This window comes from Thunnus maccoyii, chromosome 2 (genome assembly GCF_910596095.1).
Source record: "Thunnus maccoyii chromosome 2, fThuMac1.1, whole genome shotgun sequence".
In the NCBI taxonomy this organism is placed as follows: domain Eukaryota; kingdom Metazoa; phylum Chordata; class Actinopteri; order Scombriformes; family Scombridae; genus Thunnus; species Thunnus maccoyii.
In genome coordinates this window covers 19,909,895-19,935,281 of record NC_056534.1, presented here as the reverse complement: position 1 = coordinate 19,935,281, position 25,387 = coordinate 19,909,895, and the positions used below count along the sequence as shown (strand labels likewise).

General features: G+C 40.2%; 2 protein-coding genes across 2 annotated transcripts; one reads left to right on the top strand and one right to left on the bottom strand.

The window, feature by feature from the left end:
* Positions 1–646: 646 nt before the first annotated feature.
* On the bottom strand, positions 647–10,354 carry adamtsl7 (ADAMTS-like 7). Its single transcript, XM_042395731.1, has 12 exons — positions 10,220–10,354; positions 9,369–9,498; positions 9,081–9,256; positions 8,829–8,931; positions 6,856–7,044; positions 6,210–6,339; positions 5,283–5,505; positions 4,332–4,505; positions 3,572–3,745; positions 3,312–3,491; positions 2,133–2,277; positions 647–801 (listed from the first exon to the last, which is right to left on the bottom strand). The coding sequence occupies exons 1-12, from the start codon at positions 10,352–10,354 to the stop codon at positions 647–649; spliced, it is 1,914 nt and encodes a 637-aa protein (XP_042251665.1).
* Positions 10,355–15,832: 5,478 nt separating this feature from the next.
* On the top strand, positions 15,833–24,369 carry melk (maternal embryonic leucine zipper kinase). Its single transcript, XM_042399163.1, has 18 exons — positions 15,833–15,942; positions 16,173–16,285; positions 16,385–16,470; positions 17,388–17,504; positions 17,606–17,749; positions 17,940–18,008; positions 18,351–18,443; positions 18,674–18,772; positions 19,040–19,108; positions 19,429–19,527; positions 19,834–19,920; positions 20,096–20,227; positions 20,421–20,585; positions 20,769–21,060; positions 22,953–23,049; positions 23,403–23,559; positions 23,644–23,747; positions 23,844–24,369. The coding sequence occupies exons 2-18, from the start codon at positions 16,207–16,209 to the stop codon at positions 24,019–24,021; spliced, it is 2,067 nt and encodes a 688-aa protein (XP_042255097.1). The 5' UTR covers positions 15,833–15,942; positions 16,173–16,206; the 3' UTR covers positions 24,022–24,369.
* Positions 24,370–25,387: the final 1,018 nt, after the last annotated feature.

Genomic DNA, 25,387 nt, shown 5'->3' with positions numbered 1-25,387 from the left:
TGTTGATGTAGGATATAAATTGACCATTTGTTCTTTGAGACTATCATTAAATTGTATTTTCCTTTTCAGGCCTTATAGACACTCATTTGCTCTATACTCTCTTTTTGGTGATGTAATTTGCTAACATTTCAATATATTTTAAATCATCTGTAACCTCTGTAATAATACAACAAAGGACAGTGAGAGTACTAGAGGTTTATTAAGAATAAATATGTAAGTACATCACCAAATGTGACCAGTCCTGTTTAAAGTTACACTGAGAATGAAAGCACTCTTTAAATCTATACATAGTGATAATTCTTACAGAAATGTGTGTGTGTGTGTGTGTGTGTGTGTGTGTGTGTGTGTGTGTGTGTGCGTGCGTGCACAAGATTAAGAACATTTCAGGCCATTCTCCATTTGATGTCATGTGAAGCAGGATCTCACTTAAGCAGCAGTATTCAGGCTGTGGTGGGTGGAGGGCTGTGTTCACAAAATAGAATCAGGTATCTGTTGCAGACTGAAAGACTGAATATTGAAGAAAAATGCTCAATCTTGACACTGAGGCGCTCTCCAAACAGAGATAGCATCACTTTCACGGTGCTGTTTTTTTTTTTTCTTTGATTGAGATGCGACCTGAAGTCAATTTAACCTTCCTGGTGCAGCATCACCTGCGGATGTGGTTCTTCTGAAATGAGCTGGGGTATGTTTTCTGGGCATGTGAGCAAGAGACACAGCAGACACTTCTGTAGTACGGGTAAACGCAGAGTCGGGCTTGAACCACCACCATACAGTTATGATACTGGTCGCTGCATAATGGATCTGGGGAAAGAAGAACAAGGTAGAGAAATTGAGAAAAGTTGGGGAAGAAAAGCAAATGTTATTCTTTAATTGAGTTTTATTCACTACACTCTTATGCTTGGAGCCAGTAGTGGGCGGGTCACATCATCTCTTGTTGCAGGTATTTGTGCCAATTCACTGGGCCTCCAAGTCAATTCCTCAGCCAAAGTCCAACTCAACAAAGTTATCCTGGCCTCAGAACTGAAGTCAGAATCAAATTTAAATAATAAAATCTAGATAGTGGTTGTAAATATCTTACTAGATATGTTTATGGTCTGTCAAATACATTTACATTTTGACATATGTAAAACATGAACAAGCAACTTGAACAAAAAATTTACCAATGAATTTAACAAAATTTCAAGATAGATTTTCATGGCCAAAGTCATGCCAGCTTATATTTTCAACCAATGAAATAGGCAGTTACAATGCTGAAACTGTGTGAAGAGTTTGTCTTACATGAAGTATGAAGTTTAATTTCAATTCCTCAATGCAGAAGCCCGACTTTAAGTCTGAGGCATCAGTATTGAAGTTGTGTTGGGATCATGATGGTATCTCTCTGCCAGGATGAACTGAGAATAAAAATTGAATTGTACACTCAGAAACTGAAGTGTACAAATGAAAGTGAAATTGAAAAAAAAAAAATCTGAATAGTTGGATACCGTGTTACAATTGTATCTCACTCGGCTTCCATTACAACTTTGAAAGCGTATAGCCAGGTTTTAATAGTAGCACATCCATTAACTGAACAAGAGTATGCTGGTCAGTGAAACCCTTATTAGTAGGTTAGAAGAAGACTGTCAATATCACATTAGCTCCCACACCCTTCCTTGCTTACAGGTTGTTGCTTATAAACTCAGAAATCCTTGTTCACAGATCTTAAAATATTTTTGGCATACGCAGCTGCTTTCAAAACTATTAAAAAGACTTATTATTTATTGTAAATATTTGGTCATGCAATCCCAAAGCTCTACAACTCTGCCATATTTTCATGACCATTTTCAAATTCATAAGTCCATATTCCTGTTCATATCTTTTCATGCATTGATAATAATTGCACTTTTCAAAATAGCTGTTTGCAAATTCTCAAACAATTTTGGCAGCAAGTGACCTTCAAACATGAGTCAAGAAAAAATGTGCTTATTCCTCCCTGTTTGCCCCGCTCTACATCCCCTTAACTCTTCCTTGCTGAGATACTTGGTCCCAAGTCACCATGTTTACATTATCTCGAACTAACAACTACACCTAGTCAAATACTAGGCACACACTGTGCAATGCTTTTACGGTAGTACAACACTGCTGGGTAGACTCACTTATCTCAGCTACACAAGGTTGTGTGTTGCATTCTTCTCGATTCTCTGGGGTCAGACTGGGGTCACAGTGGTCACTTGGGGAAATGTTGTCAGCAAGACAGTGCACCTCACGCACACGGTAGCCACCATTGCAGGAGCGTGAACACTGAAGTGATAGAGAGAGAGAGCGGAGGCAGAGATGGAGGGTTATGATGTACTCTGAGGACTGAATGTACAAATGAGAGCATCTCTTTGTCATCACACAACTTATATTTTTATGTGCTGACATTTGGAGATGCCCATCTCTGACACTTCTTCCTCTACTCCAGTACAATAGATGTGCATGGAATATCATTTGTGGTGTTCAAAGCAATAAAAAATAACATTTGAAAAACTCATCAGTGTGTCGCTCCAGAAATAATGTCCTGGTTACTCTTGATAATCCACACACATCTCTGAGCACACTAGCATGTCTTGTGGATTATCCAGATTAATTGATATATTATGATTTGACAAAGCAATCCCAACTCAAAGTCCACTGATGAGCTTCTTCTGAATCTTTCAACCATATCACATTGTCCTCATCAGTGGGTGGAGTTTCAGTTGTCATGGAGATGTACTCAGTTGACATGCAAGCTCAGTAACTGTTATGAATTCATCCATAGCACTTTTAGCCATTGAGCTTGCATGTCAATAGTTTCATCTCCATGACAGCTGAGCAAACTCCATCTGCTGATGAAGACCATCTGATACAGTTGAAAGCTTCAGGAAAAGCTCATAAGTGGATCTTGACTTGGGATTGTTTTGTCAAACTACTATTTCCAAGGCAAATAATTAGTTTGGTGTAGTTTTATTTTCAGTTTAGTATTTAAATATATTTTCAATGCAATAGAGGAGCACAAACAAAATCGTAGTCACCCTCATTGTACTTTTGTGGCAGCATAAATCTCAGATGCTGATATCTCAACACCTGGGCTCGTGAAACCACAACTATCTACATGACTAGATTCAATTAAGGATATGGGAAAAAAACTTGTAATTTTGTAATTTGGATGAAGCGACCCTTAAACGCCCTTGGTATGTTACAACCAAATGTCTCAAAAATTGATAGTATGTGTCAGACACTACAAGAGGGGTTGATAGGTGCACAATAGCACCTTCAGGACAGGTCAAAGACACACATCAGGACAGGATACTTACTGTACTCCACTCTGTAACATACCACTGGACACCACACGGCTTCAACCTGCAGGGCTTAGCTGTGATTGGCTGAGGTAGACTGGAACATTTTAACAGGTCCACAACCTCCATGTGACCATTATTGTTGAGAATACAAGCCACGCTCCGAGTCTGAGTGCCATTCCCGCACTCTGCTGAACACTAAATTACAAACACATGTAAGATGTTAACAATGGGTCATAGTGTGTATGTGTGTGTGTGAGTGTGTGCAGGTAAATTACCTGACCCCAAGGTCCAGTGTACCATTCCAGGCGGTTTTGACATGGGCCTGAGTCACATGATGTCACTTCTTGTGGGCGCTCCCCTTCGCAGCTGTCCAATGGAAGATCAGTCACGTGATCTATCAGACATACTGCCGTCCGGGTTCTATTGCCAAGACCACATTCTGCAGAGCACTAAGGAATATGAACACACACACAAACAAATGTACGCTCTTAATTCAACAGAAAATTGTGGCACACCATCAAAGCAGTTAACACAGTTATACAGTAGATAACACCAAAAAAATGGTATAAACTCTCAGATAGCCACGAGGGGCAGACCCAGGCCTAGTAACTATAACAATATACAATCTAGCATAGAGAACAGGAATACAAGAATGCAGACTGTGGCTATCTGAGAGTTTACATCCCAAACATCACCTTTATCTTATTGCACATAAGAGACTTGCTGTCGAACACTTTCATTCTCTGAAGAAGGCCAATGGCTGAAATGTGCCAGCATTGTTAATTTTAATAAAATATGAAGTTCTACTGGCATTGGATGCTTTGATTGTGTACCACCTTTTGAACTGATTTATATTTTTAGGTTTAACACTCAAGTGGAACACACACTTGCTGCCTTTTTTTGGACACACACACTCTTAATCTGTGCCATTTCAAGATTTCAACATTCACTTTTTTCCAGTTTGTGTCACATTGTCTGTACACACACACACACACACACACATACACACGCGTAATACTACATTTTCTGTGTTACCCGTTGGCTCCAGAGAGAGGTGAACCAGCTGCGTGCACAGGCTCCCATGTCACAGTTCTGTAGTGTGTCTGGCTTTAGGTTCATGTTACACTCTTCGTCCGGCTCCACCTCACCCTGGTTGCTGACACACACCACCTCCCTGCTGCGTTGGCCCACCCCACATGGTACTGAACACTGGGGGAGACAAAGGGGAGAGAAGAGAGAAAGAAGCGTATTGTATATTCAGTAATATGTAATTTAGCTTTGGCAGTAATGGAACCCCAACCTTAGTTTGAACTGGAAAGCTATTCAAATGATAGATGTTGCGTGATAGATGTTAAATTCTATGTGTGTGTCTGTACATCTGCTAATAACTATAGTGTGGAAATGTATAACTTTGGTATTTTTTCATAAACCAAAGTATTGGAAAATTTAAAATTTTGACCTGATGATGCTACACTGAGGAGATAGACAACTGTAGAATGTAACTACTGTAAATACTTTTACTCAAGTACTGTCATAACATACAATTTAGAAGTACCTGTACTTTTCTTGAATATTTCCACTGTGTGCTTCTTTATATTTCTACTCTACTACAGGAAGGAATATTGCACATTTTACTACATTCATCCAACAGCTATAATTGTTAATAACTTTGCAGATTAAGATTTTATAGACAAAACATATGACCATCCTATAAATTATACCATTATTATAGAAAGTGGCTATTTTTTCATAATGAGTATTTTTACTTGTGTTGCTTTAAACTACATTTTGCTGATACAGTAATACTACTGTACTTATACTTGAGAGTAGTTTTGCATTCAGGACTCTTACTTGTATGAGTTTTTTCAAACTGTGGTATAACTTTTACTTTACTAAAATATCTGAAGACTTCTTCCACCACTGAGCAGCACATGTCATGCTCTATAATACTCAGGTGTGTGTGTGTGTGTGTGTGTGTTTTCTCACCGGGCTCCACTCAGATCGTATCTCCCACTGGCTGCAAATTTTCAGCTGACAGGTAGACTTGGTCACTGGTCTCTCAAACGACCCACACAGCTCTTTTGCCACTGTAACCGAGGTCTCAGTCTTGTTGGCATGGATGTGAGTGACCTGGCGGCAGATGACCTGGCGGTGCTGAATGCCGGGTCCACACCTCCTGCTGCACTCTGACCACTCCCCCACATCCCAGCTATCAACCAATCACAAAGGACAATGTGAGAGTTAGAGGAAGTAAAGAGTAGCTTGATCCATCACAGCAGATGTGGTTTCATAGTGGTACATGAGTCAAGCAATGACCTTCCTCAGGCAGAGTTTGTCCCAGCTTTTTTGTCCTGATTTTGACCGCAGTTATTGTGTGTGGTCAGTTGACCCTGGTCTACCAGGGGCTGTTATAAAGCCTTTAGTTTCCTCCAAAAGTAAAACATAAAAGAAGCAAGCAAAAGCAGCAAATTTATGCTGCTGAACTTCAGATGTTTCTCCTACTACTATACTACTGAACCTTCAGTTTTACAATCCCCAATTTGAGGCATATACTGTATATTTCAGACTGACAGCTATCATGGATCACTGACACTGGGCAGAATTTTTGACAGACCCAAAATCAAACATTCAGTTAATGCACTAACGCGCTGCTACATCTTGGCGACTATAAGCTGCAGTGGTATTTACCACAAGACATGAAAACCAAACCCACACCAAAGTGAGTCAGTATGATTGACTGTGACTGGTGACTGACTTATGTCTGGAATGTGTGTGAGTGATGAAGGCTTCACCCTGAGACTCACAGCACCATGTGGAACTAATACAATGTACGAGTATGTGTGTACTATTATGTGTCTGTGCCACTTATAATGTATGAGACATCAGGTGTGTGTGTGTGTGTGTATTGCTCACTATGCAGGGCAGGACTGGGTGTTGCAGTCTTCCTCCTGGTTTGCTGGTTCAAGGGCAGGGTCACAAAGGTCAGCAGTAACAGCTGTCTGGGAATCCTTCTCAACACACTCCCAGAGCACCTGACGCCTGCCTGGCAAGAGTGCGCACAAACACACACATGCACAGGAAAAACACCAAACATGTGAATACATATATGTCTGCAAAAATATAACTGTATACACACATATTTTACCAGAAAATGTTTAATTCATGCACAGGAATGATGGATAGTGCTCCAGTATGAGGTCTATGTTGTACTGATGTATGAATGTTGTGGCTTGCCTCATTTTGCCAGCGTGTATTTAAAGTGTGACAGTTAGTGTTCATGGTTACAGTCGCAGCTTTCAGTTACATTTGTGTGTCAATCTTTAATACAGTGATGATATCTTATGTTTATGTTTCCTCGCTGCAACATATTATATTCTAATCCAAAAGGTCTCAGGTCTATATAATATAGTTTTCACCTCATTTCAAAGTAAGCATGTCCACTCACTGAATTAAACAAAATTGTTATTTAGCAAATAAATAATTCTGCGAAATAAAGATTTAGGGGATATTAATATAAGATACAGGCATCCTTTCTTTGAATGATATGTTTTTTCCTCACCAGTGCCACAAGTGGTGCTGCACTCTGTATGCCCAATCTTCATCCAAGTGTAGGTAGGCAAGCGGTCAGAGGTCACATTGGGGTCAAGGGGAAGCTGGTCGGGGTGGGGTTTCTCTTTGACGATGTGATTGTTGGTGACATCAGCTTGCTGCACCTCCTCACCTGGGCTGGACGTGCCTCCCGTCTCAACTACAAGACAGTGGAAGGTTGTTGGGAGGAGGCCAATGTTGACAGTCATGTAAAGGAATAAAGGCAGTGAGTTAATTCAAAATGTTGAATAGATAAGGTAATGTAGCAGTGTAGTGCTGCCACCCTGACAAAAAAAATTGTTCAGTGTCAGTTATAATGAGAAGCTTTTCTCGTTTTAACACAATCCTTTTCATGTTTTTTAAGATACAGAGCTTGAACAGACATATGACATACTTTTCACATTAAGATTCTTTATTATTTGTGAAACTAAACATGAAATAAAAGTTAATTAAAACATATAAACCAGTCATTTCCACTTTTTCTAGCCAATGTAGGCTTGTTATAACAACTTACCAACTTATTGTGTTATATCGAGAAAAGTTTGTTTTAATGAGATACAATCATTTTGTGAAATAATGAGAAAGTTTTGCTACATAACAAGATAAAATATTTTTGTTATTACAAGAAAAGTTTCTTATTACAACAGAATAATCTTTCGTTATTATAACATGAAACTATCTTGTTATAACATGGAAAGGATCTTGTAATAACATTTTTGACATTGTGGCAGCAATATGCGGCCATAGGTAAGGTAAAGAAATTAAGAATAAAATAAAACATAAATAAAGGCCCAGCACACCCATGGTGCATTCACACAAGTGAATTCAATCATGATGGCTGATTAGATGACTTTTCATTACTGTCAGGCCCGAACCCATACAACATATACTTATGTATATATATGATTCTAAGCAGGTTTGAGTGTGCAGTGTGTCCACATTGGAAAATAACGCCAAAAAATATACTCAATCAGTATGCATTCTTAATAAAAACTTAAAAAACCAAAAACTTAATTTTTGCATGTGCTATTGATGTGTGCAATGCAAGAGGGGAATTGGCAAAATAGGCAAAAAGGGAAGTGCAATAAAGATGTTTGCAGATGTAAAAAATTTAAACTAATTGTGGATGGTGATGAAACTGTTCCAGTAACACTTCAGAAAACAAAAAAGAACTATCAAAATTTTGAGAAACGATGAACGTATTGTTGTATTTCTTGCTTATGCAAAACAACAGCATGTTAATTTCTTGTACACTAACTACATTATACTATAATGATTACTATATTTTACATATTATATACAGTCTTTAAGTTTGGTGGGACAAATAACACATCATTTTTGTTCATATTGTATATGAAGTTTGATGACGTCACATAATTCACGACATAGCTCCACCTACCTTCAACCTGAGCTGAAATCCAATCAAGCAACAATAACTGAAAACACTTGTGTGTGTTTGTGCAGGCCTTTTAAGAATATTTGTTGTTTTTTGAGATAGTTCATGAGAAAATTAGGTCATTATTTGTTGGTGCCAGAGGACACAATCAAGCTATTTATTTAATGGCGGTAATGATATTAAATTCATCTTAAGTGAGCGATTATTGTCTCAGTGAGCAGTAAAGAGCTCTTTGCCAGAACAAAGCTCGGCTGCCTGCCTGTTTCAAATATTATTGAAATTCTAATCAGATTTCTCAGAAGGACAATTTTCTTGAAAATGATACATACTGGCGTTACTTTGACCTTACAGTAAGATCTGCACTGATTACAAACACACATACTCACTGTACTGAATGTGGGGACACAAATAGCGGCATCTGTTATGTGTTATGCTCCCCCGTGGGCAAACCAGAATATTAAGTATGAGAAAATGGCACTGTGGTCATTTAGGGTCACTATAATAGAGTTCTAAGAGTGTGTTTGATGCATGCTAGTGTGTGCACTCACCCAGAGGCAGAATATCAGAAGGTGGATCAGGCTCTGAAGTGGGGTTTTGTAAAGGTAAGCTGTACTCATAGGATACACTGGGAGATGGTTGCTGGTAGATCAACTGTAGAAGAGACAGAAAGAGAGATTAGTAGTGTATGATGTCATGTATATTGTAGTACAAGTAGTAGTGTTTGTTTACAGTATTTGTGCATTTGAAAAAGAGACAAGGGAAGGCTGTGAAGTTGATGCCAGCGCCAGTTTGCATCTCACATAAACATGCAGGTCGCCAGTCAGTGGCCCGGGTGCAGTGATGGACTCTCCAATACGAGAGCGAATTTCATTGGGTCGTCGGTATGTGAACTGTGTTCCCACAGCAGTGAAGATCCCAGGCCTGTCAATCACCCAATTGCCATTGATGATGGAGACGCCACTCTGGGTCTGCAGAGCTGGAGGAAAACCCAAAGTGCATCCATCACTCTGGTGAATGTCATTCTGAAAATATTTCTGTTGTTAGATGCGTGCTTGTGTGTGCGTGTTTGTGTGTATGGGTGTGTGTACCCAGGTAATTTCGGCTCTTTATGGTCTCCTGTATGCTGATGTTGCATGCTCCTGCAGGAATCTCTGCAATCTTATGGTAACCAACGCGGAGAAAAGTCCGAGAGAAATTCCCCTTCACCACCTCAAACCGCTGCCAACACACACATTCACACACTTTTATGCACCGAAAGCAACAGAAACATGCTGTTTGTCCACACTCATGTACAGGCACACACCATAGTTTCACCATGGCAGGCATGTATTTAAACAGTATAATCATAAATTCCACTGGATCACATTGCTGCTCTTTTTCTCTCATTTTCACTCATCCATCCTGCTCTGCAGCTCTCTCTCTCTTGCTGGAAATCCCGCAGCTCACTCAGTCTGGTCCAACAGTTGGTTTGAGTTGGTCCTCCTCTTCATTCCTCCTTTGCACAGATCTCCATTTTGCAAATGAGTTTACCTCTTCTGCTCTTTTTATGTCATGTGTATTATAATAGGCCTCCCTGGTTCTCCCCCTCTGATGTTTTATTTACAGTCTAATATAGCTTGCTCTGTTAATGATTTGTTAGCCTAAGTGACAAAGACAGAGATAATCTAAAACAAACTGGTGGCATGTCATGCAGTAATTCCCCTCCCCTTCCCAATTTTGACAAAGGATTTTAGTTGTGTGCAGAAGAACAACAAAATCCAATAAGGCTGAGTTAAATACATTAAATACCAGGATGTGATTTCTTTCATGAATCATGAGATGAGGATATAACTCGACAGAGCGTTAATTTTTTGCAAATAAATAATTTAAAAGTAATACAACTCTCAAAAAGTTTGCAGAAGCATGCATTTAGCTACACATCACCATGTGAATGTCTTACCTCCAAAGGGGGCGGGCTGGCTTTGGTATCCCAAAGAAGAGCACCTGAGGGTGGGTAGAGAAGACAGATGAAGTGGAGGAGAGCCAGGGCTCGACCCAGCCGCAGGGAGCTGAGCTGCTGCCACGATCCAGCCATGGAGAGACTGAGGGAGGAGGACACTCTGACACACATACACACACACACACATACACACACACACACACACACACACACACACACACACACACAGACAAACACACATACACAGAGGGGTATGTGTGTTCATGTTTAAGGGGGGAGTGTGTTGTTGAGGTGGGGTTGGCTTGAGGTTGGAAGGAAAAAAGACAGTTTGGGAGGGATGTAAGAAGAAATACTGAGAGAAAGTGTTTGAAAATTGTAGGCACATTTTTAAGAGTTGTTTCAAGTTGAGGTCACACCCATTTTGCACCTCAGGAGTGTTATGACAGCTCATAATGTGTGTGTGTGTGTGTGTGTGTGTGTGTGTGTGTGTGTGTGTGTGTGTGTGTGTGTGTGTGTGTGTGTGTGTGTGTGTGTAAGTGTGGCATGAGGACAGGCTCCTGTAGTGTATCCTAAAGCTCATCCAAAACCAATATCTCTCCCTGTGAATCGTCATGCAAGATCGTGAGGCTTTGGACACACATCACTCTTTGAATCTTGCTCTGGCTTCACTCATCTTGTTTTTCACTTTTCAAGTCGTCTGTTCAAGCTCTGTTATTCCTTTCTTCATTTCACTGACAGTGGGAAAAACAAAGGATGAAAAATCTATGCCACGGTAGAAAAAAATCGTCTGGATTTAGGTTGATGGAAAAAATATGACAAATTAATTCACAGCTTATCACTTTCTCTCACTCTGTTATGAACACAACACATGTAGAGCGTTTCGTCTGCACTAGTGATTCGGTATCCCTTCATCAGTGATTCACACTTAAGGGATTCCCATTTAATAGTGACTCAGTTCACCCCCACACCATGTTGGAGAACAGATAGATTCAGAAATTACTGTAAATCCTACTGGCCAGGAATGAAAACCAAACAATAACACAGTCCCAAAGCTTCATCTGCGGAGGTTATGGTAATATTTGCATGAACATTTGGAGACGTTCAAACACAGATAGGTGCAAAATATTTCCCTGGCTGAATGTTTCACTTCTGGGCAGAGGACTGTTTCAGCCCTGTAAACACACAATGTAGCGTAGCTTGCCTGGCGCCTTAACTTTCCACTGTTTTATGTTGGCGAGTGAGGAGAGATGAGAGTTGTAAATATCAGAAACTACTTTAACTGTCGACTGTAACTTAATGTCACAGTGTGAGGAGAGATTTAGAGTGATGGAGGAGAGATAATTTGATTTTCCTACATGTTATATGCCTCTTGTATAAGGGTGCATCAGAAACCACAACAATTTAGATCTAAAAGGACATTTTACGCTCAGATTGCCACTTGATCGACATCACAGCTGTTCACAACATGGGTGTGAAATTGCCAACACTGAGAATTTCACAACTTCTTAAAGGATTTCTCTTTCTTTGTGATTGTGTTTGTGCTTGTGAAGTTGCACATGTAGTTTGTGTGTGGACTCTACAAAGATATATGAGTCACATATGGATATACATATAGATAAAGCACTATGAGGTAGTGGGAGCAATGCAATGCTTTTAATGCACAGTAAATTAATCAGGTGACCATGAAAGCAGCATGAGTGAGACAGACAAGCAGACTGTGATCCGTGAAGCCTTGTATGGTCGCTGGAAGCAGCACGGAGAGAGATGATGCCAGTGTATCATTTCTTATGCCTGTCTGTCTCTGTCTGTGTCTGAGTGTTTGGCTCTGTGCCCTCTGACCCCAGAAACAAGGGAGGTCACTGATGTATTACAACACATGCCATCACAAGCCTGATGTGCACACACTGCACACTGCACTAGACACACTTAACTTAACATATATGCTTCTCCTTTTATCTCTCTCTCTCTCTCTGGCACACAGCCAGATCTAAGACGCCAGTCCCCTGCAGTGAATACCCGGTAGTCACGGAGCTATGACACACGCATTCTGGGAGCCTTTCAAAAGTCTGTCAGGGAATACTGGGAATTCTGTCCAAGACAGGCGCTGTTAGGGCTAGAACGTCTGTTTTCCACTGTGACAGCTCAATAGCTGCCATGTCTGATTACACACACACACACACACACACACACACACACACACACACACACACACACACACACACACACACACTGTAAGTCCCTGTGAGAACCACTGGAAGTGGCACAGAAGCTCAAACAGGGACATGTACAAGTATACAGTCATACATGTAGCACGCAGACAAAATATTGCTTCACTAGACTGAGAGCATACATATTAATCCTATAATATAAACTATATAAACATAATGTGGTTAGCAGCTTTTCTTGCAAAGACAATGTCATTTAGCTAAAGATGGCAAGTGTACCTGACTGTTGTGATTTAGTACTGGAGCTTATGTGAAACTAACAGGCACACTAATGCAGACTGGCAATGGCCATGGAAGGGCCTGTGCTGTCTGTTAAAACCATTTACTATAACAGTACTTGCCCTCAAAATCATTACAACCATTTATGTCTTTTATTCATGAAAGGGGAGAAAAGATTTCCTTGCATCTTATAAAAGGACCAAAAAGGGGAACACCCACTGGCTTAAAACATATGTTCAATGTGCTTTAACATATGTTAAACCATATTGAATATATATTTAAATATGCAGTAAAATTGTGAGCTCATGCAGATTTGAGAATGTAAGAGCCCTTACTTATAGATTCGTAAAATACTAAGGCCTGAAACAGTTCAGATTTTTTCTATCGCTTGCCTGAGAATCAGCCACATGTGGCTGTTTAAAATAAGTTTTAGCCAGTGTTTCAACGTTATGTCAGTAATTGACATTGACGTGCGTGCGTCTTTCGATTTTCTTCTCTCCTCACACTCTCCTTCCCCTCTCTTTTCCTCCAGATGTGGGCTGTTTGATGTCCCTCTGTCTCGTCCTGGCCAGCTGCCCCAGAAACCAAATGAGGGGTTCTGTCATCCTGCTGACACCTGGACATCCCCTAACCACCGGTTACTTCCCTAACGACCAACTCCTTCCCCTAATGACCATGAGAAACACAGGGCGACCACTGATCCATTACTGACATTGCAATCTGCAGCTCTCTGTCCATGTTGGCTAAGTGTCAGGATGTAATATTTTCACTCAGTAAACAAAGACTAGTTGAATTTTACAGACTCAGTGCAGGACTGTGATGGCCTTTTGTGTGACCTTTTAACAGCTAAATTTCTTATAGAATGTTCTTTAGTTTAAAGATGCTCTATCTGTGATTGTAAACAAGTACAGTGAATTGTCCTGTACCAATTCTTTCGATCTTTTGATATGACGTGACATTTACAGCAACACCAAGAAACCCTGTGAGAGTGGTTGTATACAGTCATTGCAAATGACTAACAAGTAGGCAGTGGTCTGTTAAGATGCATTCAGGGGTCCCCTGTGCTCACCTCTCACCTTTTCCTAATTATAGGTTCAGGACCTGTGCAGGTGAAGACACACACACCTTCTGGCACCATAAATACACTTCTCTGGTCAGCTGCTGCAATCACATACCTACAGGGTCAAGCAGAACAGCTTACAAATTGCGACACACTGGATGCTTTTCATCCCACAGGCTGTGTATACCTGCCCATGAATGCACACGAAAGTATGTTTGCAGGTAAATTGCACAGCTAACCACTACCTTTGAGAAAGTGACCACCTGTGACCACCCATGTGCCATTTGGCAGAATTGTTTGTTTTGTTGTCATGACTTCATAAAGCAATGTTGCAAGAGGGTGACCACAAAGGGTATAGTCGTTTATACAGCATGTGTATCTGCACTGTAGACTGTACACAGTCTAAGATCTGTGCAGATGGGGGACGAATGAAAAAAAAAGACATAAAAACGCCTTTGATGTCATCAGGAATTGTTAGAACATCTTAAATGTTCCTTGGCTAGAGACTTCACATCTCTGGAGCTTTACAGGAGGGATGAAAAAGAGATATTCCCTCATCTCCCATAGGTGTTCAAGTGGGTTGAGATCTCTTCACTGTGAAGGCCATAGGCCACTCCCATTAGTTCATGGGAGTGGTCATCTCAGGATAAAGGTGATCATTCAGAATAACTTTTGATGTGTAGAGACTCTTTCCTTTACAGAGATGATTGAAAAAATGCCCTCTAAAGCTTAACAGACCCACAACCCTCACTGTAGTCAAGCATTCAGGCCTCTTGGGATAAACCATACATGTGCGCACTCACTTGTCACTTGTGACTCATCTGACTATATCACTTTTTCCCTCATCTTTGTCAACCAGTCACTATGGCTTTTGCACCTTTCTACTTAAAGTCCCCCTTCAGTAAAACATGTATTTTGCTTATTGTTACTTCACTTGGATTTTTGAACTTCACTGTGTAGAGTGATGTATGTGCAGAGTTTTACACTTGAAGGCTGTTTTCACATTCAACTGCTGAAGGGGGAAAGTTTCTCTGTGCTCACTTTGTGATATCACAACTGGTTAGGAGCCTTTTGTGCATCCAGTATGCAACTTACACAAGTGTGATGTGGACATGCCTTTAGTGCAAATACACAGAGAATGGACATTTCATTGAAGTAGGACACATCTTGCATTCAGCATTTAAACTTTGGAAACGAAGAATATTTGCATCTTCATAGATTCTGGATTTTCAATGAAAAAGAGTAAGTAGATATCATTTTAAGATTTTTTTACTGGAATTTTTGGAATTTTTTTGTATAAAAACCCTATCAGATTATTTCAAATTATTCCAAGCAGAGTATTTTTATATATCTTCCTGTTAAAGTTACTCCCTCAGAAACATTTCATAATTTATGAGCCCAGAGAAACTTTCCCCCTTTGACAGATAAATATAAAGGCAGTGTCCAAATGTCAAACTCATTCTGCAACTCCAATCCAATTCAATGAACAGGAGGAAAACACTGCCTTTCAGGTGCATCACAAAATACAATATCTCAAAATATAGGTGCAATTTCAGCATACATATAAAAGAGAAATAAAGCAAAACTGATAGAAAATACAATAAAATCAAACATTTCAAGCAGTGTTCAAACATAGAGATAGAGAGACAAAACAGAATATAAATAGAACAGCATAAAACCATTCGAGTAGACAAGTGAGTTTTACAAAAAAAAAATTCACCCATTTTTGAGTGGAGGGGGACTTTAAGTGAGAAATTTAAATACAGGGCTTGTAACTGAGTATTTTAACATTGTGATAAACAATCTGTAAACAATCTGAATACCTCTCTCAACACTGTCCATCCAAAAGCGAGGTCAAGTGGACCTGCTCAGCATTTTCATGCATGTCATAGAACATGAAATATGTTCTTCATTATATCATGTAATACACATATTTGGAAATATGTGGATTTGTTATGTTTCCCCCCTGATTTATTCATGTTATATATAGGATGTATGTGTTACAAATGTACGAACGCAGTGCTTTTCATTTGATTTTAAGGCTACAGTACCACTATTGTCCAGAAGGTTGCGCACGACGTACCAACCGGAAGCAGGAAATGGCGTCAACGTCGACGTACGAAATTCAAACTTCTGTAACAAAACATCTTTACCAGAGGGCTGCTCCAGATGGCACACGGCTGTTAACTGGCTAAACTCGCGATTTCATACAAATTCAGGTAATTTCATAAAGTCGAGAAGCGTCATTCAGCCAGTTTGTAGGTTTTTCCCACTAACGTTAACGTACTTTTATAACTTTTTGGTAGTATTAACGACTTTTGTTAGTTGACGCTAATTCGGCAGATTTTTAGCGACTGGCGTTAAGTACTTGGGTTAATAAGAAGATAATTGTGTGTTTTCCAGTTTTGTTTTGTTTTTTATTCTTTTCAACCTGTTTTGTGTCTCCCAGGGAGGGTTACCATCGTGTGGCTGAAGTAGGGAGGATGCCCGTGGAAAGGACTGAGCCCCGCGGGGCCGACGAGCTCCACAAATACTATGAGGTTTATGAGACAATTGGCTCAGGTAATGTGTGTTCATGTTGATGGATGTTTGTGATTGAAACAGCACTATTAGTGCCATACCGTCTCTAATGTTTTATCTTAAACATTCTGTTTTTTTCAGGGGGCTTTGCTAAAGTGAAGCTGGGTCGGCACATCCTGACGGGAGAGAAGGTTGCCATTAAAATCATGAACAAGAAGGATCTAGGGGTGAGTTTAAAAAAGACCTTTTTCTCTATCTTTCTTCTTTCATTATCATAAACCATTTTAGGCAGTAAAAGCTATAAAATGTCTTTAGTCTGCAAAGGCCTACAAAAGTCCATAAAATGACCATCACAAATTACCACACCCTAAAGTGATGATTTCCCCAAATGAGGGGAGGACAGCTTATTTTTCTGACCAGCAACCAAAATCTCAAAGGTCTGGAGTGATGTAAAGAAAAGCAAGAAAATGCTCAATTTGAGAGGTTGTTATGACAGTCTTCAACATTTAACCAAATTACAGAATTGTCTTAGATTGATTTACTGTTGAACAACTTGCCAGTTAATCTTTTCAGACTTGCTTGTGAACATCACTAGCTATTTTCTTCTTCTTTTTGTTCACTAATTATTTATTTTACTTTTTTTCTTTAAGTCTTTGAAGATTGATAGCCTTTTCTAGGGAGCCATGTAGAACACAAGTATTTTAAAAATCACACCGTACAAATTAAAATAGAAAAAATGGCCTAATAAAGGAAACATAAACATCATAAAATAAATATATAGAAATCATTTTGCAAATTAAATGCAAAAAAATAACAATTATATACTCACAGAGCACTTTAGTAGGAACACCTGTGCAATTTAATGCAGTCCAACACTTTTTTGCCACCCTCATGTATGTCAATTGGGTGAACAAAATATTAGGAACACTTTACAATATAATGCACTCCAGTACACCACCATCACCTAAAAGGACCTCAATAATAAACATAAAGTAGAATTAGCACCTCTCTGACAATGTCAACAAAAACTGAAAACGTATAAGCTTCGTAAAAGAAGAATTGATGGCAGAGCTGTTGTATTGGATCACATTAGATTGCACGTGTTCTTAATAAACTGACAAAATAACGTCATTGCTCCCCCTAGGACGACCTGCCCCGCGTGAAGGTGGAGATTGAGGCCATGAAGAACCTAAGTCATCAGCATGTCTGTCGTCTCTACCAGGTCATAGAGACCTCCACTCAGATCTTCATGATTCTGGAGGTATGCACACAAGAGAACATGTGTTACTGTGGATATAATACTGTCATGTTCATTCATTTGGCTTCTTTGTCTTCCTCTATCCTTTGGTTTGTCTCTCTCAGTACTGTCCAGGAGGAGAGTTGTTCGACTATATTATAGCAAAGGACCGTCTGTCAGAGGAGGAGACCAGAGTCTTTTTCAGACAGATTGTGTCTGCATTGGCCTATGTCCACAGCCAGGGCTACGCACACAGAGACCTAAAACCGGTAAAAACAGCCACCACTTGCATGTGAAAGAATGTGAGAGGAAGAGATCAAGATACAAGTTGCAGCTTCTGCGAGAGAGAGGGAGAGAGAGATTGTACAAGATTTATCATGAAGTTGCTTCTGTTTCTCTGTGTGTTTGGTTTCACATGAGTCTAATGTCTGCTCCAATATTTGTCCCTCTGAACTTTAGGAAAACCTGTTGATAGATGAAGACCACAACTTGAAGCTCATTGACTTTGGCTTATGTGCCAAACCCAAGGTACATCACAACATCTCCAATCTCATTGTATTTGTAACAAAATATTGAACCTTTAAGCTGTTTGCCCAAGTAATTTTAAAGAAAAGAAATGATAAATACACATTCCAAAACATCTTTTCGAATGGAGACAAATCTCTAAAGTTGTTGCACAAACAACTTTAACATTGTTAACACTGTATTGGCACTTCACAGTCTTGATTATTTAGGTTTCCTCAGTAATGTCTTAGATCATACAAGGTGTAACAGATAGAAGATGATACCTAGAGACAAGTGTAGTCATACCTAGTGAATGGTGCATATAAACATGATATGTACATGTATTTTGTGTTGCCTGTCTTCTAGGGAGGTCTCAGTTATGAGCTGATGACATGCTGTGGGAGCCCTGCTTACGCTGCTCCTGAACTCATCCAGGGAAAAGCGTATATTGGTTCAGAGGTGAAAGATGCACGCTGCATGATATTTACAACTTTTAAACCCACTGGGGGAACAATTGCAATTTTTTCTTATTTAAAATCCACAAAACTTGATTTTGTTTTTCACTAAGAGTCATGATTACCTGCTTGCTCCGCAATTCTGCTTTTTCATGGTGTCTTGATCATATTCGCTGGTGTATGACTGTGAAATCCTTGAAGTTGAAATATTGCTGTGTGATGTGTAACCTCTAGGCTGATGTGTGGAGTATGGGAGTGCTTCTGTTCGCTCTGCTCTGTGGATACCTGCCCTTTGATGACGACAACTGCATGGTCCTCTACAGGAAAATTACTGTAAGAGTGCTGTTGTGTGTATGGCATTTTATAAGAACACATCTCAGAAAATTACTTATTTTGAATGTCTGAACCCCAGCTAGGTTTTTCTAAATTGCTCTTAAGTATCTTGTGGCCCTTCCCAACAGCTGTCATGTGGTGTCACAGTCACATTCGCTGTTGAAATATTACCATCTGAAAAAATCCAAAAACCAGAGAAGTCTTAAGTTTGTTTCAGTTTTTGGGGTATTACTGTTTCATAATGTGTTATGTCTTTTATATCTTCAGAGAGGTAAATATGACAATCCCAGGTGGCTCTCTCCATGTAGCATCCTCCTCCTCAACCAAATGATGCAGGTATGTATTCAGTGATTCAGTTTCCTGAATATATATATACATTGTATATTTACACATTGCCCACTGAGCCTCTTTCTCTTCATGGCTTTTCATTGTTTCCCAGAAACAAGTACAGTAGAACACATTGGGGATCTGTCACATAAATTTACCATAATAAAAGGAGAGAAAGGATTTTGAACTCATAATAAAGGTTAAGAACACTCTACACGATTGGAACATGATTCATTTATTTTTCTGTACAACGCGTACAATATTTGTAGACATAACTGTGAAGTGTGTAGTCTCCATATTGAGGTGTAGTTTCTGTGTGTGCCCTGTAGGTGGACCCCAAGCGGCGTCTTACTGTTAGACAGTTGTTGAACCATCCCTGGGTGATGAAAGACTACAACAGCCCCGTGGAGTGGTACAGCAGGCAGCCGGTACAAACACACACACACATATACATGCATAAACATTTAGACAGAATTGTACAACCACAAACATGTAAGCAGCATTTTACTGCAAGCAGGATGTTGTCTATTTTATTAAAGAAAGTCTGTAGATTTCAAACTGGCAATTGAAATTAGTGAGACTGAATTTTGTGAGTTTTTTTCAATTTGCTTAAGTTACCACATTTGTAATTTTTCTGAAAAGAAATCCCTTTATTTGAGAATTATTCAGTGCTCAAACTGTGAAAAGAAGTTTGTCTTGGATTTTGTGTGAAGACAGTGGCTCTTTTTTTGTAGCTTGGTCATATTGATGAAGACTGTATTACTGAGATGGCTGTCAACATGAAGAGATCCAGAGAGAGCACCACAGCGCTGGTCAAGGAGGTATGTGCCAGTTTGTGTGCACATTTCAGTGTTAGCATTGATGTTTATTATGCTAATTAATTCATCATCAGCTGATTTTGTTGTGTTTTTGATGGTGAAATCATTTCCATATCCCTCTTATGTGTAAATTTGATATTTTACATAGTGTCTGTCTAATACACCTTCACTCCCTCAGTGGCGGTATGACCAGATCACAGCCACCTACCTGCTTCTGCTGTCGAAGAAGCAGAGGGGCAAGCCAGTCCGCCTGCGCCCTGAGCCAACTGCCCGTGAGGATTCCAGTTCTCCGCTACACAGAGGATTACAGGTGGGGACTTGGGACCACAAATCCCACAGTTCTCTGTTCTCTAAGTCTCTTTTATAGCTGGATGTTCTGGCTCCATATGTGAGCATTTATGACTTTACCCTGTAACCTTCCATACTTTGGTTAATTAGACCCTGCAACTGATCTCTTAACATGTTGTTTTTTTCCTTCTCTTTATTTTTCTCATGCTCTCCAGTCTAAAGAAACCCTTCACTTCAGCGAAGATGAAGACGCTGTAATTGTGGGTTCTCTGGACTTCTGCTCAGACTACATTGATGATTGCCCATGGGTTTCAGTCACACAAAATACGCCCCAAGGGGTTAGGGAACGGCCAGAAAGACCCACAAACAACAAAGACACGGTATGTGGAAGTTGGGACAAATGTATGTTTTTACTGTCTTTCATGTCTGTAAAAGAGTAGTGTGAGAAAAAGGAACATGTCTGGATTAATAATCTTCTATTTAGGCATGTACCAGTGTGGGAAAGGGACCATGACCCTTCCAGGGAAATGTACTCATACCACATGTATGTCTTATTCCTAAAGATACTGGCATCTCCATTGGTGGAGAGAAGATGTGCTTACAGCCCGACCCCAGAGAGGGGACGAGCGATGACACAGCACCGCCACGAGAGGAGAGACGGAGATCAAGAGCAAGCCAGTGAGAACAAGGAGAATATTGCTGTGCAGGAGAAAGATGTTGAAATATTTGCGTTGCCTCCTCCTCGAACCCCTGTGTCCAGTAAGAAGAATGCACGCCCCAACAAGAACGTGTTGACCACACCCAATCAAAATGCTAACGTCAATGGCACCAAGACCAATGCACTCACACCTAAGGGTAAGAATAACCTCTCTGTCTCTTGACAAATAGCAGTAATGAATGCTGAGTTTTAGCCTGTCTTATAGTTTGATTGTATACCGTAATTGTTTTCTATTCCAAACACGGGCTTGGAGAGCAAACTCTATTTGATTATTTGCATTAGCCAACTGCCCCTCTCCACATTTCCCTCTTTCATTTATTTATCTGACCCCCTCTCTCTCTGTCTCATGCAACTCTCATAATCACAAGTGCCACATCCACATGCCACGCATTTGCAAGTAAATTGTCTTCTGGTAATAAACTCGTTTATTGGGCCTGTTTTTTTATTTATTTATTTTTTATCCCAAAGCCACTCATATTTCTATGATTTAGCTGTCATTACGCCGCTGAAAATGGACACATGTGCTCACTCACTCACGCACACACACACAATTATCACTGTCAACTCAAAGGTGAGGTTATTATCAGGAAGCTAATTCTATTCATGTATCTATAAATGAAGGACACCAATATGAATGGAGAATCATTAAAGTCTTAATTATTTGTCAAAGTGAATTCTCTGCTCAGGTGTCTGGCGTCATTATTTTCTGCTATAAACTCGAGCACAAGCTGGCTAACGCACTGCAGCTGACCTAGTTGGTGTTAAACCTTTGGAATCTGGCTCAGTCCTTCTCTTTATACGGGCTCCTGTTCTCTAAGCTACAGCGCTGACATACTTGTCCATGCACACACACATACACTGTGGTCTGTGTGTGTCTGTCCCTAGGCGTGTGCTATGACAGGTGTAGCTGTCTCTTTCCTCTGCTCACTGTTCTACGTGGGCTGTAGGGACATGTGTTCTCTTGCCACTAAAGCCTAGCTCTCTTTTTGTGTGTGTCAGACTACTTGTCTTTGTGTATACCATGCCTTTGTGTCAAAGCCAGCCAGATATCTGCATAAGAGCAAAGGGCTCCGCACAGCATTTCCCCTTTTATTTTCTTTTAAGTGGCTTTCATGTTGGAAAAAATCCTCTTATTCCACATTGTCAGGACTCAGGACAGAATCATATAGTTTTTCTGTCAGATTTTTTTCCAACTCTTGATCAAAGCAATATGATGCCAAGTAAAACTTGAGCCCCTTTCAGACTTGCACCTCTTTACCTGTTGGTGTCGTGTTTGAATGTTAAAGTCACAACAGCAATCTTACTAAGTCAGACTAGTAACATTTCTGTAACATTTACCACACAGCACAAGTCTGAATTAAATGCCATCAGATTAACGTAAAGAGCACAGCCGCAGGTTGAACATGCAGAGAAAGAGATTAAATGTGTGGTGTGACTGAGGGTAAATGGGTTAAAAAAGCCTCATACAACCACAAAAATAATCAAGCCAGTATACTCTCTATATATTTTCAATTTTCATTTATGTCAACCAACTGAATAGATGAATAAATGAATATCCAGCAAAATGCTCCATAGAGCCTGTGAGCAAATACTGTAGGAATTAAACGAGAATCGCAACTTAACTTCTACAGTTGGACGTTATAAAATAGGCAGCAAAATTCTATAGCTAATGATCAAATTGATGCAAAAATGTATTAGTGAATTCACCGTGAGAAGAATTTTTTAACTCACCGCTATACCCACTCTCTCTGCTCCCTCTTGTGCTTCTCTAAATGTTTGTCATGTTTAAATTAAGCCATAAGGAATATTAACACAAGACACTTACGGTATGTCTGAATGATAGAGGTTGATGAATCCAGTAATGTTACCTGTTCCATGTCTGAAAAGGGCTTTAAAGAAATATTCAAAACCAAAATGCTGCTTTTGTTTTTCAGTGGCTCACCAATGGTCAGTGGTGTTTAAGAGGTGATCTATCAGTCATGTCTATGTTCACTTCTCTAAACTCAAGAGTGAATTATGTGTGTTGTAGGTGGAGGCAGTGCCTCCAAAGAGTCCAATAAGAAGAGAGCAGCAGAGAACAAGGAGCCAGCAAACATTGAGATACTGGCCTTCAGTCCTGAGCGAAGGTGAGTGAGAGGGCTATAGGATGGATGGAGGTTCTGAGGTGAATGAAAGGGAGTCAGATGTGTGGGAACGAAATGTGCAAGGTACTGAACTGTATAGGGTGAATATTGACATTGGCAGGAAAGAGGGAGACTTCAGGGTGGACTATTGGCTGAAGAGACTGAAACGCAACATTGCACTCTCATTGGAAATCAGATTAAATCAGATAATCACCTAAATGATGAAAGAGTTGAACAGAAATTGTACACAGTAGGAGAGTGACATGTCATGTCAAGTACTGAAATGGAGGACATATTTCGTTGAAGGGGCAGGTAAAAGTTCTTTGATTACATGTGAGACCCTGTTTGCTCCCCAGGTCTCGGTCTCTAGACATGGCCGGCATGGGAGACAGTGGGAAGAAGAAGAGAGGCGGAAAGATGTTTGGTTCTCTGGAGAGAGGCCTGGACAAGGTGATCACCATGCTCACTCCCAGCAAGAGGCGAGCTCTGCGTGACGGCCCACGAAAGATCAAGGTATGTGCAAATACAAGACCTTGTCTTGTCACGTATTCTGTGGCACACACACAGCTTTTCTGATGTGTTTGTGTCTTCCTATAGGCTTTGTACAATGTGACTTTAACAAGTCAGACCAACCCAGACCAGATCCTTAATCAGATCCTCTCCATCCTCCCGGAGAAAAACGTCGATTTCACACAGAAAGGGTAAGAAGACCCTCCCACTCCCCTCTCTGACCAAACTACAAATCCCATGATTGAATTTTAATGTTTCAATGTTGTTTTCTTTGTCTTTTCATTCAGGTACACCCTGAAGTGCCGGACCTGGGGAGACTTTGGTAAGGTGAACATGGTGTTTGAGCTGGAGGTGTGCCTGCTGCAGAGGCCAGAGGTTGTTGGGGTCCGCCGCCAGAGGCTGAAGGGAGACGCCTGGGTCTACAAGCACCTGGTGGAAGAAATCCTTTCTACATCCAGAATCTAAAGGATGAGGGGTCAGCACTTTCCTGGAGATGACAGGCTTCCTCTCCAGAATATTTTGGACATTGGCCTTTTTGTGCCAGCAACATGACGCCCCTTTCCTTTTTGTGTCTAAGGGTAAAGGATGACTGATAACTGACTGATGCAGATGATTCTTAGCATTAGTGGTCAGTCCTTCATTATTCTTTGTGAATTTCTAAAATTGTCCTTAGGCCAGCCTACAACTCTCAGAAAACATGTTACGTTAAATATATGAACATTACATGTCAGGATCCTGTACAGTAAATCTTGTTATATGTAGAATATTGTTTTACTTCCCTTCTTCATAATTATTAAAGAACAACTTCACAGATTTTCTAGTTGATTCCTATGGTTCTAATGTAGCTTGTACATACATATGAATGACATTAAACTTTCGTCTGTCTTCCCTGTAATAAAATATCCTTCTTCATCCAGCTGCAAAAGTCTGCCAGATGACACATGTTGCATCACCTGGTGGACTTGTGGATCTGCCTTAGACTACAAACTATGTTTCCTCGTTTTCTGTAGTGGTGCCCTCAATGACTGTTAAAGGTGGATCTCCCAAAACACTCCATCTACCATATTAGGCTAGTGATAGGGAAAAGCAGACAATACTACTAAATACTTAAAAATATCAGTATATTTGGAAGAAAACTAGTTTCATGATATGTGGCTGAATATTGGACTGTGGAACTAGACAAAACAGAGTTTGGGGGAGGAAACGGCCACTGGAGCGACGTTACAGCTGCAGCCTGACACAAACTTCACAGTGGTGAGTTTCTCTGTGATTCTGCCCGACAGCAAATCAGCTTTGCAGCATCAGCCGGTGCCTCGTGAGGATCGTCCGAAAGAACTCTGCACTGTAACAAACTTTGCGCAGCTTTGTTAAACCTGACTTTGTTTTCTCACAGAATATTGTATCAGACTTTGCTAACTCTGAATACAGAACAGCACAACAGCAATTGTGTGTTACCTGTAACTTATGTGGCTGCATCCAAGTGGAGTACAATCCAGTCCCAGTTCCTCACTGTCCGTAGTGATAAAAGTAATGGCGTTTGGTTGTAGTTTTTCACCCCTTCATCCACAAATGTTTCCCAAACGAAGCTGAAATGGAGACAGCAGACTGAATTTTTTTTGACTGTTCACCGACAAAAATATCCTTTGGTATGGAGCACAAGCAGAAATAAATAAAAAAATAAATGCATTTTGGTAATGAAAACAGACATAATTAAACACACAGCATGTAATTTTCTGCTGCTAGGGGTCTCAATCAAAACAACAAAAGGAGTCTGATGATGATAAGTGCTAGATTGGATCAGCCAGAGGCACAAACTCTTGCAAGTGCGGTT

Coding starts and splice junctions, on each gene's coding strand:
- adamtsl7 (XM_042395731.1), bottom strand. CDS start 10,354: ATGGCTGGATCGTGGCAGCAGCTCAGCTCCCTGCGGCTGGGTCGAGCC. Junction 9,499..10,219: donor CCAGCCCGCCCCCTTTGGAG/GTAAGACATTCA, acceptor GTGTGTTGGCAG/CGGTTTGAGGTGGTGAAGGG. Junction 9,257..9,368: donor AAAGAGCCGAAATTACCTGG/GTACACACACCC, acceptor GTTTTCCTCCAG/CTCTGCAGACCCAGAGTGGC.
- melk (XM_042399163.1), top strand. CDS start 16,207: ATGCCCGTGGAAAGGACTGAGCCCCGCGGGGCCGACGAGCTCCACAAA. Junction 19,109..19,428: donor TCCTCAACCAAATGATGCAG/GTATGTATTCAG, acceptor TGTGCCCTGTAG/GTGGACCCCAAGCGGCGTCT. Junction 19,528..19,833: donor AGTGGTACAGCAGGCAGCCG/GTACAAACACAC, acceptor CTTTTTTTGTAG/CTTGGTCATATTGATGAAGA.